Genomic DNA, 19,935 nt, shown 5'->3' on the forward strand with positions numbered 1-19,935 from the left:
TAAACTCTAAGCTGGGCACCCCCACTCAGAGCACCAGAACAGGGAGTTAGCCACAGGACATCTGGCTGTAAACAGCAGAGGGGCTTCTGCCTGCCAGTGAGAGATGGCGAGAAACGCATGCACCTCTTAAAGGGCCCACACACAAAATTTCGTTTGCAGTCACTCACCTTGGGTTCTGGTAGAGTGAGGGCAGAGTGGACCACAGCTGCGTGAAGAGAGTCTGGGGTTGGTGGCTCTGGGGGGAGAGCTGAGGGACAGCCAAATCCCTGTGCTGTCATTCCCCCATTCTACCAAAGCCATCTTTCTCAGACAGCCTTCCCATCTGCAGTATTAGCCTGGGGGAAGCAACAGTCCCACCCACTGGAACCTCTCTTGCCCCACCCTATCGGGCTGATGCCCTCCTGAGGACTACAGCCAGACTCAATAAGTGACTGAGACTAACAGACAGCAAGGATCAGTGGTCACTTTAAATGTAAATGGCTAAGAAAACAAAACCCATGTATACACTGTCTTCAAGAGACCCACCTCAGAAGGAAAGATACAGACTAAAAGTAAAGGGATGGAAATGATATTTCATGCAAGTGGAAAGAAAAAAAAAGCTGGGGTAGCAATATTTATATCTGAAAAAAAATAGACTTTAAAACCAAGGCTATAGTGTATTTATAATAATAAAAGCGTAATATGCTAACTAGACCAGACAACCTTCCGGATAAAGCTGGGACTGCCCAGGTCCCAGGTGCCTGCCGGCAGATAGAGGGAAGCCGAGGTCCCCGGTGCCAGAAGGAAGCCGGAGGAAGGCAGGCCTACTCTTGCACAAGTTTCATGCATCGGGCCTCTAGTCAGTACATAATGATAAAGGGATCAATCCAACAAGAAGAGATGACCCTTGTAAACATTTATGCACCCAACATAGGAGCACCTAAATATGTAAAGCAAATCTTGAGGAACATAAAGGGAGAGACTAACAGTAATACAGTTCTAGTAGGAGATTTTAACACCCATTGACATCAATGTATATATCTTCCAGACAGAAAAACCAGCAAAGAGATGGTGGCCTTAAATGACACACTGGATCAAATGGATTTAATTGATATCTTCAGAGCATTCCACCCCAAAGCAGGTGACTATGCATTCTTTTCAAATGCACATGGAATGTTTTCTAGGATAGACCACATGTTAGGACACAAAACAAATCTCAGTAAATTTAAGATTGAAATCATATCGCCCTAACCGGTTTGGCTCAGTGGATAGAGCATCGGCCTACGGTCTGAAAGGTCCCAGGTTCGATTCCGTTCAAGGGCACATACCTTGGTTGCGGGCACATTCCCAGTAGGGGGTGTACAGGAGGCAGCTGGTCGATGTTTCTCTCTCATTGATGTTTCTAACTCTCTATCCATCTCCCTTCCTCTCTGTAAAAAATCAAAATATGTTTAAAAAAAAAAAGATTGAAATCATATCAAGCATCTTCCTCTGACGATAATGCTACGAAACTTGAAATCAATCACAAGAAAACTGAAAAGCACAAAAACATGGACACTGAACAATATGTTACTAAACAATGAATTGGGTTAACAATGAGATCGAGGAAGAGATCAAAAATACCTTGAAACCAATGAACACAACAACCCAAACTGCCGGACAGAGGGAAAGCAGTCGTAAGAGGAAACTTCATAGCCTGACAGGCCTACCTCAAGAAACAAGAAAAAGCTCAAAGAAACAATGTAGTTTTATACTTAAAGGAACTTGAAAAAACAATAAACAAAGCCCACAGTGAGTAGAAGGAAGGAAATAATAAAGATCAGAACAGAAATAAATGAAATATAGTCTAAAAAGCAATACTGTACAAAAGATCAATGAAACCAACAGCTGGTTCTTTGAAAAGATAAACAAGATTGGCAAACCTTTAACCACACTCATCAAGAAAAAAGAGAGGCCCCAAATAAATAAAATCAGATATGAAAGAGAAGTAACAACTGACACCAAAGAAATACAAAGGATTGTAAGAAAATAATGTGAACAACCAAAAGCCAACAAATTGGACAGTCTGGAAGAGATGGATAAATTCCGCCCTAGCCAGTTTGGCTCAGTGGATAGAGTGTCGACCTGCAGAACAAAGGGTCCCAGATTCAGTTCCAGTCAAGGGCACGTGCTTCAGTTGCAGGCTCCTCCTCAGCCCAGGGCCCTGGTCAGGACGAGTGCAGGAGGCAACCAATCGATGTGTTTCTCTCATATCAATGTTTCTGTCTTTCCCTCTCTCTTCCACTCTCTCTAAAAATCAATGGAAAAATATCCTCAGTGGTTGAACATAGGCCTATGAACCAGGAGTTCACCGTTCAATTCCTGGTCAGGGCACATGCCCAGTTGCAGGCTCCATCCCCAGTGTGGGGCGTGTAGGAGGTAGCGGATTAATGATTCTTTCTCATCATTGATGTTTCTGTCTCTCTCTCCCTTCATCTCTGAAATCAATAAAAATATATTTTTTAATAAAAGATCATACACCATGATCAAGTGGGATTTATTATGGGGGTGCAAGGTTGGCACAATATCCGCAAAACATAAATGTGATATACCACATATACAAATTAAAGGATAGAAACCACATGATCTTAATTGCTGTAATTTCATCATAAATTCTGATATATGAAAGGACATGTCTCCTCTCCTAGCTTCTTTAGATATATCCTGATTATTGTTGGCCCTTCACATATTATGTAAGAGATCAACCAAAGGACTTGTATGCATGCATATGAGCATAACCAATGGACACAGAAAGTAGTGGGGTGAGGGCATGTGCTGGAGGGTGGGGGCAGCCGGTAAGAGGTCAATGGGGGGGAAAAGGAGACTTATGTAATACTTTAAACAATAAAGAATTTAAATTAAAAAAAAAAAAAACATGATCATATCAACAGATGCAGAACAAGCATTTGATAAAGTCCAGCAGCTATTTATGATTAAAAACTCTCAGCAAAGTGGGAATAGACGCAGTGGCCCTTTAAATACAGTTCCTCATGTTGTGACCCAATCATAAAATTATTTTCATGGCTACTTCATAACTGTAATGTTGCTATTGTTATGAATCGTAAATAACTGATATGCAGGATGGTCTTAGGCGACCCCTGTGAAAGGGTTGTTCGACGGCCAAAGGGGTCGCGACCCACAGGTTGAGAACCACTGGAATAGAAGGAACACTCCCCAGAGGGTCCTAGCTGGCCTAGGCCCATGCCTATCCTCTGCAACCCCCCAATCCTGCCCTAAAGAGGCCTCAGAAATATTTTCTGGAGGCACATCCAACTTGGGGAGAGGGTGCAATGCTGGTCACCTGACACCGCCTTTTCCCAGGCTCCAGCCCCACCTCCTTATTGGTTCAGCACTCCCCTTCCCAGCTGAGCTCAGACCTTCCCGAATTAAACTGCGCCCTCTTGACCAGGGTGAAGCCACACCCCTCCGTGGCCTCAATGAGCCTTCAAGGGGCCTGCACACCAAAGTCACTTTGTTTTTACTCTCAACCTCCTACCTATTTCATCAAAAGGTCTCCTTCCAAAATTGAACCAGAGCTCACCAGAACGAGGGCAGGCCAGACTCTGCCTCTGCCTCCTGGGAGGTCTGCAACTCCAGTATCCACCTGTCCCAGTCCCCACTTTGGGACCTACTTCTGAATCCACTTCCTCCCCCAGGACCTCCCAGATTCCTCGCCTCAGGGCCAGGTCTAGGAGGCCCCAGGTGTGTATGGTTCACTGAGCGCGTGGTGGATGATGAGGCAGGTGTGAACAGTATAGACCAGTGGTTCTCAACCTTAGCTGCACATTAGAATCACCTGGGAATCTTTTTAAAATCCTGATTTCTGGGCCTCATCCTCCAGAAATTCTGTTTCTTTGTTAATAATGTTGTAGCCCCACCCCATAACAAAGAAACAGAATTTCCGGAGGATGAGGCCCAGAAATCAGGATTTTAAAAAGATTCCCAGGTGATTCTCATGTGCAGCCAAGGCTGAGAACCACTGGTATAGAGTCTGGTGTAAGGATCCAGGCAGTGACCTCTCTGCAAGGCCTCGGGTCAAGGGTCAGCTCAAGTTTGGAGACCTTTCTGGATCATAAATTCTATCACCCTCAAAAAGAAATTCAGTCACACCTTGACCCAAGGCTTGGTAGTGGCATTTTAATGGCTTTCACTGGTGTAACAGCAGCAAGAAGAGAAGGGGAAGTTGGCCTGACCCCTGCAGGAGGGGGCTCAGCTGGAAAGGGGGCAGCCTGCCCCCAGCAGGTCTAGCCTTCCTCTTCCCATTGGACGGAGGCCAGGAAGGTGCGGATTTCCATGGGCTGCAGTGTGATGCTGGCAGGGTCCAGCCGGGAGGGAGCGGGCTTGAGTGTGGGGCCTGGGGAGGTGCAGGGGAAGAATGAGGGACGCAGACTTACTCTGCCTCACTCCCCCCACCCTGTGCTCTCTCCCCTGGGCCTGGACACAGCCACACACCCTCAAATCTGTCGCCAGGGCCTCACTACCAGACTCTTCAATTGCTTCCCAGGGCCTGGATCCCACCCCCAGATCCCCAAGTCCCTCCCAATGCCTGGCCACTGCCCTCACACCCTCAAGTCCCACCTCAAGGATTGTCAAGCAAACCCCAAGGCTGATGAACAGCCCCACCCCACTCCCAAACTAGACACTGACAGAGACTCAGATCTTGTACTTGGGACTGCACTCCAACCTCAAAAACCCAAGATCCACCACTAGTTTGCTGTACTTATTTAAGACCCTGATACCCCCAGCCTGGATCTGAACACCACCGCAGACCCTGGAGCTGCACTGGGTCCTGGCCAACACTCCCACACCTTCCACACAGCCCCCAGCTCCCAACCCCAGGGGCAAGCCCTCACCCGTGTTTGGTGTCCACTGGAGCCTGGAGGCCTTGGCCCGGAGCTGGTTGGCAGCCAGCGTGGTCTCCTTAAGGTCGGTGATGGTGAAGGCAGAGAACAGGTCCTGCAGGCAGCGGATGGCGGGGCTGAGCAAGGGAGGGTCAACGCGAGGTTTCCCCTCTCCCTCCGCTGGCTTCTCTCCTGTTTCCTTCCCACTCCGCCCTCCTCACCCTCAAGTCCAAGGTCACTGGAGAGCTCAGGTTGCCGACCATGTCCTCCCCTAGTGCGAACTGGTGCTCCAGGCGCAGCAGCAGCATTTCCGGACCCCAGCGGGCTAGTGTGAGCAGGTGCACATTGGGCGGCAGCTCCCACCGCAATCCCGAGAACTGAGGGAAGGAGGGGAACAGGGCGCGGCTGAGCCGGAGGGGCGGGGCTGAGCTGAGGGGCGGGGCTGATCTGGGGGCGGGGCTGAGCGGAGGGGCAGGGCTGAGCCGGAGGGGAGGGGCTGACCTGGGGGCGGGGCTGAGTCAGAGAGGCGGGGCTCATCTGGGGGCGGGGCTGAGTCGGAGGGGCGGGGCTGATCTGGGGGCGGGGCTGAGCCGGAGGGGCGGGGCTGACCTGGGGGCGGGGCTGAGTCGGAGGGGAGGGGCAGAGCGGAGGGGCGGGGCTGAGCCGAGCCAGAAGGTGAGGACCCGAAGGGGAGGGGTTTGGTGAAGGGCGGGGTTTGGCCGTGGTGATCGGGGCAGGATTTAACATGGGAAGGACCGGGCCCAGCCAGGAACGGAAAGGCTGCGCTAATGAGCGGATGGGGCAGCGCTGGGCTGGGGGCGTCCAAATGATCTGGCCTGAGACCCCAGAGAGGGACGGGGCTGAAGACGGAGAGGCGGGGCCGGCCGAGGGGCGGGGCGGGGCCTGGGGGCGATAAGAAGGGCGAGCAGAGGTGCGGGAAGGGGCAGGAGCAGAGGGTGTGAACCCAGTCCTCGAGGGATGGGGCTGAGCTGCGACTGGACGCTGGCTAGGCCATGGCCTCCCCGGGAAGAGTTGGGGGCCAGCGACGTGGGTTCTGGCTGAGCCTAGGAGATCCGCCCCCACCTCAGGCTTCCTCCAGCTCCTCTTTCTGCCGGCCCGCCACCCCTCACCTGCTTGCGCGGGGCGACCTCCAAGTGGTAGGGGGTGCCGCTGCCCCTGGCCAGCACAAGCTGCGGGGCCAAGAGCTCCTTCTCCGCCTGCAACCGGTGCCCTACGGCCGCGGTCCGGGCCTTGTCCAGCAGCACAAGGTGCCGCCCTCGTACCCACAACCCCGACTCCGATGTCTCTAGCAGTGGCTCCCCAACTCCGCGATCGTCGTCTCTCAGCAGCCTTCGGTGCACCTGCGGGGAAAGTGGCCAAAAGAAGTGAAGGCCCCTCTGGCCAATTTCAGGGCCAGAAATTGTGGGGACTTCCAGATAAATTGAACATTGGGGTGATCAGATGAGAATGAAGGTATGCTATAGGGGACCCCAGCAGATGTGGGGATCCTACCCACCAGAAGAGAGGGAGGTAGCGACCTAAAGGAAGCCTGGGTAGAGCAGGTCAGAAATTGGAGGGGGCGCCTGAGTAAGGATTGAATAAAAAGTACGGAGCAGCTCACCCTAACCCTCCCCCTCAATCTCACCCTCAAAAAAAAAGCATGGAGTAAACTTCTTACATAGGAATGGAGGTCGCAGCTTGGGGGACCCCAAACAGAAGGGTGCAACTAGCAGAGAACTGGAAGAGAACCTGGCTTCCTGGTCCAGCAGGGGGCGGCGGGGGGCGGGGGGGGGGCTGGAGGGGGGTGGTGGAAGAAGCCTAGCTTAGATGGGCTCAGACCACTCACCATGAGCTCTATGGAGCCATCGCTCAGGCTGCTGCCCCCCTGGGAGCGGTCAGTCAGCACCGTCAGCTGCATGTTCCCATCCTGGGGGCAAGGGATGAGAGTGAGGAAGGACACTGCCAGCCAGGCCGGGCCCCCAGGCAGGCAGCACAGGGCATGGTGGGCACAGCCAACGACAGCTGGGAGATGCTAAGAATGAGGGGTGACACCACTGTGTAGAAGAGGGTCTGAAAAAGGTGGGGAGCAGGATAGGGGAGGGGGTACCGTAATGTAAATGCGGGTGTTGACTGGATAGTAGTTTCCGGCCACTGGCTCCGTCTGGTTCAGCTTCCAGGTGGGACGATAATCCCGCCTGCGGGGGGAAGGGGGAGGGTTTGGTCGGTCAGACCTGGGTTCTGGCTCCCTTTCCCCAACTCCCTTTCCCAGGCTCACCCACTCCTCACTCCCCCTTCATACTCTCCCACCCACACTCATAGGATCGGCAAATGCCACCATCACCCATGGGCCCCACACACCACAGTCCTCCTGGGTGCCCCCAGTCACCCCACCTCCTCTCCAGGATCTCCCGGCCATTGCTGTCGGTATAGAAGAGTCCCTTTGTCTCCAGCGCAGTGTCAAAACGACTGATGACTTCCTTCCCCCAGTCATCACTAGACCCAGTGGAATAGGAAAACTGTGAGCCAGGCCTACCATCACTCTGCCCTGGCCCCGACCCCAGAAGCCCAGTCTGTGCCACTCACCCCACGGGTATTGGTCCCACCGTCCACTCCAGCTCCAGGTGCCGCTGTCCCGGGTACAGGCGAACCACCTGGGAACACCAGGCTGAGAAGTTCTGGTGCACCTCCTGCACCAAGGCCGTCTACAGGCACATTGGGCAAGTGTGAGCTTGCACCTGAGCGGAGGTGAACCCCAAAAATGCCCACCCCTGCCGTGAACCTCACAAAGGCCTACATCAGGGTCAACCCCACTAAGAGCAGGAGAACACAACCTACCTGCCTCATCTGCCTAGGTGTGAGGCCCATACTTCCCGCCACAGTCAATGCCACATAATTCCTGCTTGCTGCCCCATCCTCCTCCTTAGGACAGGATTCTAGCTGGGCATGTGGCTACCTACAGTAAAGACTGTATGGTCCAGCCCTCCCTGAGGCTATCAGTAGCTGTGGTCTGCCCAATGCAAAGTGATTGAAGTGGTGTGAACAACATGTCTTGCCCCTCCCACTAGCTCAAATGCAAATGTAATGGCTGGAGCTTGAGCAGCCATCTTGGGTTATGAGGTAGAAGCTGAATGCTGAGGAAGGCAGAGCAATGAAATAGGAGGGGCCTGGAGGCCTGTGGAACCACCCCACCCACCCTGGATGGTCCAGCCAGACTTTCTGTTCCATGGAAAGACCCTGCCTTGTTTTAGGCAGTTAATTTGGGTCATTCTATTACAGCAGTAAAACTATATCCTAACCCAGGTATGCAGACCTTCCCGTCAAAGGTGAGTCTTACCATTACCTGCCCCATTCCCATCCTAACAGGAAGTGTTCACAAGAAGCCCCGGGAAACCCCACAAGCAGGAGCCCCTGTTCCCGACCAGATGCATGCTCAGCTACCCACCTGGTGAGAACCACCCAAGCCCTATCCAGGTGTGAACTCTCCAATATCCACCCCAAATATAATCCTGTCCTAGCACAGATCCTTGGTGAACTCTTCAAGATACTCTACCTATTTCCCCCCATTCACCCCACACCCAGCTTCAAAAGCTAAGTCTCCTACTGACCCCGCAGCAGATGTGAATGCCTTGGTATGCCACAACATAAAAGCTGATGAATACCAGCCCTGTGGAAGGATTTCCCATCTTCCCCTCGGTCTTAGCCCTCTGATCTGATGGAGACACACATCCGTCCCCGTTCCCCACTCCCACCCAACACATTGTATACCACCCTCCCAGGCTGCATGCACACACACACACACACAACCCAAATGCCCACTCATCATTCCTGGCCCCGGACCTTCACCAGGCGGGTTTGAGCCCAACGGCTGATGAACAGAGGTGTCTGTCGGCTGGGTCTGAAGATGTAGGCACCTGAGGCCTGGGAGCTTAGAGTGTTTCCTGTACTGGCGTTGTACCTGGGGCCGGGAAAGGTAAGTGTCAGGGAAGAGACCCCAGCTCTCCTCCCAGCCCCTCCCTGGCCTGGTGGTCATTCCTCACCAGTAGAAGGCTTGGCGAACAGGCAGCAGGAGGTCCTGCTCCAGGTTCTTCATCTCCACCAAGAGCCCGGTGTCAGGGTCAAAGCTGGCCGAGATGTACTGGGCAGAAGAGGGTGGACAGATGTTAATGACCATCCCTTCAGCCAAGGGCAATTTCCTCCTTCCTGGGACTCAGGAGAAAACCCTAGAGTCACTCTCCCCTCCTCTCTCTTGCTCACTCTTCACTCCTGACCCTACTGGCAAATCCTAATAGCTCCACCTCCTGCCTCATCATCAGTCTGCCCTCTTCTGACCATCTCCAAGGCCTTCCTGGACTAGTGAGCGCTGCTGGCCAATTCCTAGTCTCCCGGGTCTTGTTTCAGACCAAAGGGTCACAGGTTTGATTCCGGTCAAGGGCACATACATCAGTTGCAGGCTGGATCCCTGGGCCTGGGCACATGGGGGAGGCAACAATCAATGTGTCTCTCTCACGTCAATGATTCTCTCTCTCTCTGTCTCTCCCCCTCCCTTCCACTCTCTCTAAAATCAATCGGAGAAAAAATATCTTCAGGTGAGGATTAACACAAAAAAAGGAAATTTATAAATTTTAATTTATTTTAGCGCTTTTGGCTGCTGCTCCCTGCCTGCCTGGGTTCCTCTTCCCCCAAAATGTCCTCCAAGTGGGCTTCACTGAATCTGCAGGCCCCTACCACCATCAGCTCTGACTGCCATCTGTCAAGTGCCACCATAATCACACCAGTCCCTCAAAACAGCCCCGGGAGAGAACGTTGAAACTCAAAGGAAGGCAGTCACTCACTCAAGGACACACAATGGGGGGTGGTGACATTAGACCATGAACCCAAGACCTGCTGACCGACCCAGAGGTCAGCTCACTATGACATCTCAAACTTGTCGCTGGGACAGAGAAGGGGATCTGAATGGGTTCTCACCTCATTTTGGATGGTCAAGACGCGGGACGAGGGCTTGACCCGAGTTAAGGACTTGATCCAAGATAAGGACTTCTGGAATCTGGGCTCAGGGCGGTCAGCCCGTGGGCTCCTGCCAGGTACCTGGGTTACTGAGTAGATGCTGAAGCCGAGGGCAGGCACTGAGGCTGAGAAAAGCAGCTCCTGTATATCTGAGCTGGGCATTGTCACCACCTCAGGACAGGGAGAAGGGAATCTGAGTCAAGAGGCTGTGGGTACACATATGGAGGCGTACATACAGGGAGGGGTCACACTCCAGAAGGGGAAGGAGTCCCAGGACAGGGAGAAGAAATGTAGGTGTTGGGGGGAGGGAATAATAAGGGGGGGAGGGAATTCTGGGTTCAAGATTGCGGAGAAGTCCTAGCCGGTTTGGCTCAGTGGATAGAGCCTGCGAACTGAAAGGTCCCAGGTTTGATTCTGGTCAAGGGCACATGCCCGAGTTGTGGGCTCGATCCCAGTGAGGGACTTGCATGAGGCAGCCGATCCATGATTCTCTCTCATCATGGATGTTTCTATCTCTCTCCCTCTTCCTTCCTCTCTGAAATCAACAAAAATTAAAAATAAAGAGATTGCAGAGAAGATTCAGTAGATAGAAAACAACCCATAGGGAGGGTAGAGAGACAGTAGGAAGGGGGAGAAGTGAGGGAGTAAGTGGGGGAAGAGATCTTTGAGGCAGAGGAGTGAGAGAAAAACAAGATTCCTGGGGGAGGAAGAGGTTCGTGGGAAGAGGCCTTTCTGGATGAGAGGAATATCCATAAATAGAAAAATATTTCAGCCCCAGCCAGTTTGGCTCAGTGGATAGAGCATTGGCCTGCAGACTGACGGATCCGGGGTTCCATTCCAGTCAAGAGCACAGGCCTGGGTTGTAGGCTAGATCCTCAGTAGGAGGCTTGCAGGAGGCAGCCAATCAATGATTCTCTCTCATCATTGATGTTTCTATCTCTCCCTCTCTCTCCCTTCCTCTCTGAAATCAATAGAAACAAATTTTTTAAAAAAAGAATAATATTTCATGGAGACATATTACAAAGAGGGAGATGCAGGGGAGGAATGTTCCCAGGAGATTTGATATTACGGGGCAGAAGGGGCAGATTCAGAGGAGGAAGGGAAATTACTGGGCCAGAGGTACTCATGGACGGGCAGGTATCCATGAAGACAAGTATCCAAGGAGGCACGGGATCCAAGCATGGGAGGGGTCCATGGGGGGAGGGAGAAATGCCATGAGGGAGGGAGTCATTGGAGGAGGGGGTCCATGGGAGGAATATTCATTAAATGAGCTCACATCGCTGGGCACAACTGCACCACTGGGATCCTTCACAAGGAACATGTGCTTGCTGACTGGGAGCCGCACCATCCAGTTTACTTTCCGCCCCAAAGGGTTATAAACGGTCACCTGGAACTGGGGAGGGAGATCAGGGTGCGCATGAGTCACAGCAGGCCTTCTCCAAACCCAGCCACGACCCTGGGTGATCCAAGCCCCTGTGTGGTCTCCATGCAGCCCCGCGACACTGTGGCCCAAGGGGATCTGGCCCAGAGGGACCCCTCAAAATAATCTGGCCACCAGTCCCACCTCATCTTCTCCCAGTCCAGGATTAGCAGCTCTCATCCCATCCATTAGACCTGCCTTCCCCCCCCCCGCCCCCCCCGCCCCGTCCCGCCCCCCACCCCACCCTAGCCCACCCATCCCAAGCGTGGCTCACGCTCTCTGAAGTCTGGCTGAGCGGACACTGGCTGGTGTTGAGATTGCGGCAGAAGGTGAACTCCTCCTTGGAGCCGCTGAGCCGCGCCAGCGCATTGCTCAGGAGAACCTGGGGAGGAACATAAAGGCAGGGGTCCACTCTGCAAGCCCGCGGGGAGCTCCCTCGCCCCACCCAGGCCCCGCCCTACAAGCCCTCTGGGCCCTGACCCATTTCTGTCTCCGCACTCCCACCGCCACCCCCACCCCCCACCCCAGTAGCCCTTCCACGCCTCGCCCCATTCAAGACCCCTCATCCCAGGCCCCGCCCCACTAGCTTATAGGCTCCGCCCTGCTGCCTGGTCCTGCCCCGTTCTTATCTATGCCCCTCCTGCCGCAAGCCCCGCCCCACAAGCGCTTCTAGACTCCACCCCACTGCTTTGACCACGCCCTTCCTGTCTCCGCCCTTATGCCCCAGACCCCGCCCATGCACCTCACAGGGTTCCCAGCCTGCTGCCAGCTGGCGAGCGTAGTCATTGGCCACATGTTGCTTGGAGGTCCCACTGACGGCATCGTGGTGCTGGAGCACAGCCATGGCCTCATCTGCAGGCAGATGGTGAGCGAGTGGTGAGCTGGGTGGGTCGGTGCAGGACCCTGAGCCCTGATCTCAGAGAGATGCGAATGGTCACATGCACGGCGCCAGGGTTCTCAGGGGCTTTCAGAAAGGACTCCAGGATGAGGCCATGGTCTGGTGTCCAGCTTGGGCCCCGCCCCACCCCCTCACCAACCAAACACCTACTGAGGGGTGCACTGTCTCCAGAGCCATAGGGTCCCATGTTGGCCGCTGGACCTGCCAGTGCCTCCAGCTGGTTGCACACCTAGGAGGCAGGGAGTGTGTTGAGGCACGGGGCCAGCTGGGACCGCTAAGCTGCCCCCTTGCGTCTAGCACCCACACACCTGCAGGAAGTTATAGCTGAGGCGCTCGTAGCGTTTGAGGGCCGGCCGGCTGGTGAAGTAGCCAGTCCAGAACATGTGGGGGCCATCGGCATAGGGAAAGAAGTCATCCCGTTTCACCGACCTGCAGCGGCAGAGGCATTGCCGGAGAGTCACTACCCACAGGGCATGCACACCCCCCTCAAGCTCCCCAGGTCCCCCAAATACCAGGTGAGGTTGGCCTTGTTCAGCTCCCAGAGGTAACAGGCCGGAGTGGAGTAGAGAACATTGACACGGCTCCCATTGGCCTGCTGCTGGGGGAAGGTGTTGCATGTGTGAGCCCTCTGGAGTCTACCACTTCCTGAGGGGGTGGGCCCACAGGTGGGCAACACATACACACATTTATGCATCCAGTGGGTTCAGATTCTCTTCATACACATTTTGAATGCAAACCAATAACCAAGTGTGAAAATGTATTTTGGCCAAACCTAAATATTACCAGCCTGGAAAGGATTTCAGTGATGCAAGAATAAATCTGAAATATTACTAAACTTTTTAAATAATTTCAATTGTATTATTAAAAACTTTCATGAGAAAATTAAGTCTGACATATAGGGCAGGAATAATCATTTCTCAGCACTGTCAGGTTATTGCTAAATCACACAACTGTCATAATGAATAGAGGCTCACTTTCAACTGAGGGAGGTAGAGGAACAGGCTCAGTTGGTTAGTGTGTCGTCCCAATATGCCAAGGTTGTGGGTTTGATCCCCGGTCAGGGCACATGCAGGAATCAACCAATGAATGCATCAATAAGTGGAACAGCAAGTCAATGTTTCTCTCTCTCTCTCTCTTCCTCTCAAATCAATCAATAAAAACATTTTTTTTTATAAAAAGGTGACATCTTCCATGAGGAAAGGATGTTTGTATCAGTACCTGGTACAAGTAGATGCTCATTCACCCACTTGAAGGGAAGTGCATGAGACCACAGGCCTTTATGTGCGGACACACATCTACATGCTTCAGCATAGTCATATACACCGTTACATACACAGACCCACATACACACTGTATTCACTCAGCAATCACTCGATTCTTCAACATGCTCAGGATGGCTGACGCAAACTAGAACCACAGGCCAGCCCCGCTCTCATGGGATTCACAGCCAAGTGCAGGAGAGCGACTGGACAGTCAGCTGGTTACAATCAGCCTGGATGTGACAGGTATTTGTGAAGAGCAAGAGCTCTGCCTGGGGTTTGTGAAGGCTTCCTGGAGTAAGAGACATTGGTATCTTTTTTTTTTAATATATTTTATTGATTTTTTACAGAGAAGAAGGGAGAGGGATAGAGAGCCAGAAACATCGATGAGAGAGAAACATCGATCAGCTGCCTCCTGCACGCCCCCCACTGGGGATGTGCCCGCAACCAAGGTACATGCCCTTGACCGGAATCGAACCTGGGACCCTTGAGTCCACAGGCCGATGCTCTATCCACTGAGCCAAACCGGTTCTGGCGTGACATTGGTATCTTAAAGGAGCAGCAGAATGTTTTCAGCCTCAAATTATAAAAATAAACAAAAACCATAATACTTATTATTTATCCAGCACTGTTCTAACTGATCTGTGTAAATGAACTCATTAAACTCTCATCCACAGCCTTATCAGGTGAGAACCACTATTATGCCCTTTTTCTAGATAAGAATACGGGGAGGTACTGAGTACTAAACATTTCTGAAGGTCACAGAGCCAGCAAGTAGCAGAGCCAGGATTAGAACTGAGAGATTCCCACTTCCAGTAGAATGGAGGGGTCAAAGAAGCCATCAGTGGCGGGAGAAAAACCAAGCAAGTGTGATGTCCTGACAGCCCAGGAACATGGTATCTGCAGAAGGCAGTGATCAGGTTTTTCAAGGCTCCTCAGGGACCTGGGGAAGACTGAGAAATGTCTTTCGGAAGATCCTTGGTGATGTTCCTGAGAGCTGTTTTGGTGAAACAGCAGTGCAGGGAGCAAGCAGACGTTGAGGACATGGAGATTGTGCTGATAGACAACTCTGAGGATGGAAGTGATGGGAAGGGACATCTCAGATGGAAGAGGGGAGACAGGTTCTGTGCTGATGGGAGAGTGACTGCCTGCCCACACAGCCACAAGCCACAGGCCAATTACAAGAGCCACACCAATACATCTGAATAATGGCCACCCAAAAAGTCCATGTCCTAATACCTGTGACATGGCAAACAGGAATTAAGTTTGCAGGTGGAATTAAGTTGCTAATCAGATGAACTTAAAACAGATATTATCCTGCCCTAGCTGGTTTGGCTCAGTGGATAGAGCGTCGGCCTGTGGACTGAAGGGTCCCAGGTTCAATTCCGGTCAAGAGCATGTACCTTGGTTGTGGGCACATCCCCAGTAGGGAGTGTGCAGGAGGCAGCTGATCAGTGTTTCTCTCTCATCGATGTTACTAACTCTCTATCCCTCTCCCTCTCTCTCTGTAAAAAATCAATAAAATATATTTTTTAAAAAAATAAAAGAAGGAACGCAGCCCTGCTGACATGTTGATTTTAGCTCTATGAGACCAGTGTTGAACTTCTGACCTGTAGAACAATAAAATAATATATTTCTGCCCTAACTGGTTTGGCTCAGTGGATAGAGCTTCGGCCTGCGGACTGAAGGGTCCCGGGTTCGATTCCGGTCAAGGGCATGTACCTTGGTTTCGGGCACATCCCCAGTAAAAGGTGTGCAGGAGGCAGCTGATCGATGTTTCTCTCTCATCGATGTTTCTAACTCTCTATTCCTCTCCCTTCCTCTCTGTGAAAAACCAATAAAATATATTTTTTTTTTAAAAAGATAATATATTTCTGTTGTTTGGAGCTGCTACGTTTCTGGTTATTAGCTCGTTATAGGAGCAAAAGAAAACTAAGAGAGCACCCATCGCTACTCCTCTTGACCCAAGGCCTGGGGATCTAAGCACACATGTGCACACAGGGTGGACACACTCACCTGGGCATTGACCAGCTGGATGAGCTTGTCAAGGTTCTTGAACCACATGTTGGCATTCTCATATTGGAAGTCCGAACCCATGGTCATCACAGTGTGGTTGGTGCGGTAGAACTCGCCCTGCAGACAGAGTGGGGGTGTCCTCAGGCCAGAGTGTCCTGGCCACCCCTGTGCACAGCTGTGTCTTGGTATATATGTGGTCAATTGTGAATGCACAGTAGCATGGGGAGAGGGGTGTGCAGAAGTATGTCACATGGGAACATAGGGACATGAATAAAAATAGCCACAAGTTGTTGAGTTGATTCTCTTGGGCCTGCCATGCTGGTTCATGAGCATGGTGAGTGTGTGGGGAGGGGAAGGGCTCCACAGGCTTCTAATCAGGAGCAAATCCAGAAGGAGGACATGGTGAGGTGAAGAGACTATCACCTTCCTCTGAGGGTATGAGGAGGTATTAGGGAATCAATCCCTGGGCTGTGAGAAGGACCTGATGCAGTATGTACCCCTGTTTTCTGGGTTCTGGACACTGGGGTTACCTGGTCTTTGGCTAACTTTAGGAAGTAATCAACCAGATCTTCGGCGTTGTACTCAGGGCTGCGGCGGTCATCCACGATGGGTTTGTCAGCACACACAACGTCCCAGCACAGGTTCTCCGGTGGGTTGTAATTGTTGGGGAGCACACCTGTGGCCACACTAGACTCAGGGGGTAGCCCAGCGCCCTGGACCTGCCCTGGAGTCAGAGCATGCAATGCCCCACCCAAGTCGGACTTCAGAATTTGCAGGGGGCCAGCGCAAAGTGCTGAGCTCTTGGTGGTAAATTATTAAAGACTTCAAGATGATGACAGCAGAGTGTAAAGCCACGCCTTTGGAGGTGACCCTGCCCCCACCTACCCACCCCCTTACTGGTGAAGAGGTCGGCGGTGGGGGGCTTCAGGCTGGCACTGCCCCGCCACACCTGCTCCATCTCAAGCTTCATCTTCCGCACCGATTTATCTTGGTAATCCAGGCGCCCGAAGAAGAAGCCATCAAAGCCCATCTGGGAGAGGTGGGGGATGAGGACAGGAATGTTGGGCAGGATGACTAAGTGCGAGGCCTTCTCACCACCACCCTCCAGGCCCCTCCGCATGAAAGGGGTGGGTCAGAGCACAGAAAAAAGCAGGTCTATCCCTCTCTCCCTCTCCCTTCTTCTCTCTGACATCAATACATATATATATACATATACATATATAGATAGATATAGATATAGATATAGATATAGATATAGATAGATATATAGATATAGATATGTAGATATCTATATATATATATATATATTTTTTTTTAAAGTGTATATATTCCCACTTCTGCAGGCTGAGAATGGAAGGGGTCATGGCACTGGTCAAGAAGCCTCTAGCAAAACAGGGCAGGCCTCCACCTGCCACCTGGCTTGGGGAGGAGCCAGGATCCTAGCAAATGGGGCGGGGCCAGGAGAAGGGGAGAGGGGCAGCTAGAGGGGGGTGGTCAGCGTGGGCTGGGGCAGAGAGAGGCCGAGGCCAGAGAGGAAAAGGAGTGGGACTCCAGGGGCAGGGTCTCAAGAAGTTAGAGGGACAGGTCCCAAGGACGGGCGGGGATTGAGTGGCCGAAGGAGGAGTCAAAGCAATGAAGGGGAAGGTCCAAGGGAGGCAGGGAAAGTACCTGTGCAAACAGTGAGGCCTGCTCCCGAGAATGGCCAAAGGGGTCGATGTGCCAGGCCACACGGGGGCGCCCGTCGTTGCCAAATGTGTCCTCAAGGAAGCGCAGCCCTAGTGTCATCTGGTCTATGATGGCTCCGTAGTGTGTGGCCGCCTCGTCATTCATCACCCAGCCACCGTTGGCAAACTCCAGGCGCCCTGTACCAGAAGGGGCAAAATCCAGGTAGGCTGTCAGGGCCAGGAGTAGGGCTGGGGTTGGCAATGCAGGGGATGAGAAGACCTGCCTGCATGCCCAGGCCTGGAAGGAGAAAGGTCTCTCCCAGGCCAGTATAGCCAGATCTGGAACAGAGAGCCTCCTGCATGGCAGGCTTCCCAGAGGATCTATTGGAGATGGGGCCTTGCAGGATGCATAAGAGTTCTACAAAGAAAGGGAAATTCCAGGCAGGCAGATCACATGCGCAGTCAGTCTGCACGTAGCGTGATAAAATCTCAGAAGGCAGGATGGCAAAAACAGAAGCTAGGCTGAGCTTCCTCTTTTCACTTCCTTGGGGCAGCTCACCCTGGCGCACCAGGTCCCGCACAACATCCTGTGTTGCATTTGTCTGTTGATGCCACCAACGGGAGAAGAAGGCCATCTCCACGTAGACGAAGCGACGGGTGGGGTCCGCCAGCAGGGAAGAGATGACAGAGTCCAGGATGTACTGAACACCTGCATGTTGGATTCTATTGTGGACTGTGGACACAGGGGTCAAGCAATCAGGGACCAGCAAGCCAAAGGGGACATTCCTAGACACAGGACCCCAAGCTGGGCATTGCCCCCACCCTAATATCCAGGACCCAGAGAGAATTTGAAGAGCTCGGAGGGATCAGGGGAGACCCACGCGTCAGTCCCCACCCTCTACTCACTGCCATAAAAGTACTGGTCCACAGTCTTGAGCCAGCCCACGTCATCGTGTGTGTGGGCCAGCAGGTGCACATTGAGCATGTTCGGCTTCACCGTGGGGCATGTCTGCACAGGGACCCCAAATGCATACTCACACACCTTGTCTCCCCAAAGTTAAGAGGCAGGTTGGGGTGGGAGTAGGGGTGGGGAGCACAAGGTAAGTCTTGATCTAGAGGTGAGTAACTCAGAGAGGTCGGGACAGGCACTCCCAGGGAGGACACACACACAGTTGCGCTGACAGATACAACTCCCTAGTGGCACACTCCTCAGGGCAGCTCTCATTCACACCCTGGGAAAATAATAGTAGTAGCTAATATTTATTAAGCATTTACAAATACCAAGCAGCCACCTTGCGGGACAGGGACACTATTATCTCCAGTTTGCAGATGAGAGCACTGAGATCAGAGAAGTGTAGTGATGACAGTCCCGCAGCCAGGAAGTGCAAGAGCCAGGCTGGAACTCCAGGCCGGCCGCCGCGAGCTCCAGTTCTCAACCAGCATCCGCCCCCCAACCCCCACACGCACACGCCCAATCACACGGTTCAATGCATGCAAAGTCCAGGCAAACTGACCCACAGAAGCAGGAAAGGAGGAACCGGCAGCCCCATTCGCAGACGCGCGGAGCCAGACCTCCCGCGGACACAAAGCACGCCCTCGACCACACAGTCATATTAGCAACCGTAAACCAGCAACCACAGAACAGACCCACCCACACCTCCAGACCCTCCTCGGGGCTTCCCTGTGGCTTGTGGACATTTCCGCTCGCCGACTCCCGCTCACCTCGTATCCCGCGGCCCGAACGCTGGGCGCAGCCAAAAGCAAAAAAAGGAAGGAAAGAGGTGGGAGCGGTGGGCACAGTGCACGCGAGCTCGTGCAGGGCCACGCTGCGCCCGGGCCGCCACGGGCGCGCACCCCCAAAGGCCGCGCGCGGGCCCCCATGGCTGCTCCGCCGCCGCCGCCTCGCTACACTACAGCCAGTTCCCGGCCCCGCAAAGGCCCGCAAAGGCCCCGCCCCCATTTGCGGCCTAGCCAATGGGAACTTTGGGAGGCGGGGCTAGGGCGCAACTCGGCCTGTTATTGGATTGAGGCCGTAGTTCCGGATACTCCTAGTGGCCTGGCCCGCCCACCCTCGGTTTGGCAGAAGAGCCTTGAACGTCTCGCCGCCTTCGCGTGGACTGGGAGACCCCCTTTGTCCCTGGGAGCGCGGAGGTCTCAGATTTTCCCACCCGAGCCGGGGTGCCTAGGCGGTGGCAGGTGTGCCCGGGGTCCTCCGGCGTCCCATTAGCCTCAGGGCTAGGAGCAGGGAGGGTTTCATAGGCGTCCTGTTCTTTCCAATGGGGATTGAGCGCTGGGAATGGCAGGCAGGCAGCCTCCGTGAGAGAAGTTAGTACACGCAGATCCAGGAAAAAGCCCCAAGGCTGAAAATCTATCTCCAAGAGCAGAGGGCAGGGGAAAACCAAAGAACGAGTCTTCCCTCCCACTAGTCTAAAAATTAATGGAGCTTGTTAAGAGAAACTTACCTAAGTGGCACCTCTTGGGTGACTACTGGAGGAAATGGGTCCCTGTGCCGCTTGACAGGTGCCAAAGAATTATACAGGAGAAGGGGAGAGGGGCGGACAGTCATAGGTACTGGTACACGAATGCTACCAGGTATGGAAATTATTTCACGTGCTTGAACGGGCCAGGACAAGAACCTGTTCCCGGAACCAGCGCAGAGCAGGGGGCAAGGGGAGGTACTGGTTTATGTCAGAGTGAACATCAAATACAGTCAGACAGTGATTGCAGTACGCAATCTCCCCCTTCTGGCCCAGGCCCAGCTCTCGGGTCCAGCAGTGGCAACTTCACGGAAGTCTCTCCTCCACACTCTACCCGT

At 53.1% G+C, this 19,935-nt stretch overlaps 1 protein-coding gene across 1 annotated transcript; it reads right to left on the minus strand.

Moving 5' to 3' along the window:
- Positions 1-4,135: 4,135 nt before the first annotated feature.
- MAN2B1 (mannosidase alpha class 2B member 1) lies at positions 4,136-19,023 on the minus strand. The gene is made up of 24 exons (XM_081091440.1): positions 18,843-19,023; positions 18,027-18,129; positions 17,680-17,853; positions 17,125-17,318; positions 16,354-16,486; positions 15,987-16,132; positions 15,457-15,573; positions 12,694-12,776; positions 12,490-12,610; positions 12,332-12,410; positions 12,026-12,135; positions 11,558-11,665; positions 11,140-11,256; positions 9,825-10,034; positions 8,897-8,994; positions 8,697-8,814; positions 7,443-7,561; positions 7,251-7,352; positions 6,967-7,054; positions 6,706-6,786; positions 5,990-6,220; positions 5,081-5,236; positions 4,872-4,974; positions 4,136-4,372 (listed from the first exon to the last, which is right to left on the minus strand). Exons 1-24 carry the CDS (start codon positions 18,999-19,001, stop codon positions 4,263-4,265), a joined length of 3,060 nt encoding a protein of 1,019 aa, XP_080947566.1. The 5' UTR covers positions 19,002-19,023; the 3' UTR covers positions 4,136-4,262.
- Positions 19,024-19,935: the final 912 nt, after the last annotated feature.

This window comes from Myotis nattereri (genome assembly GCF_964212035.1).
Source record: "Myotis nattereri genome assembly, chromosome: 5".
NCBI classification, from domain to species: Eukaryota; Metazoa; Chordata; class Mammalia; order Chiroptera; family Vespertilionidae; genus Myotis; species Myotis nattereri.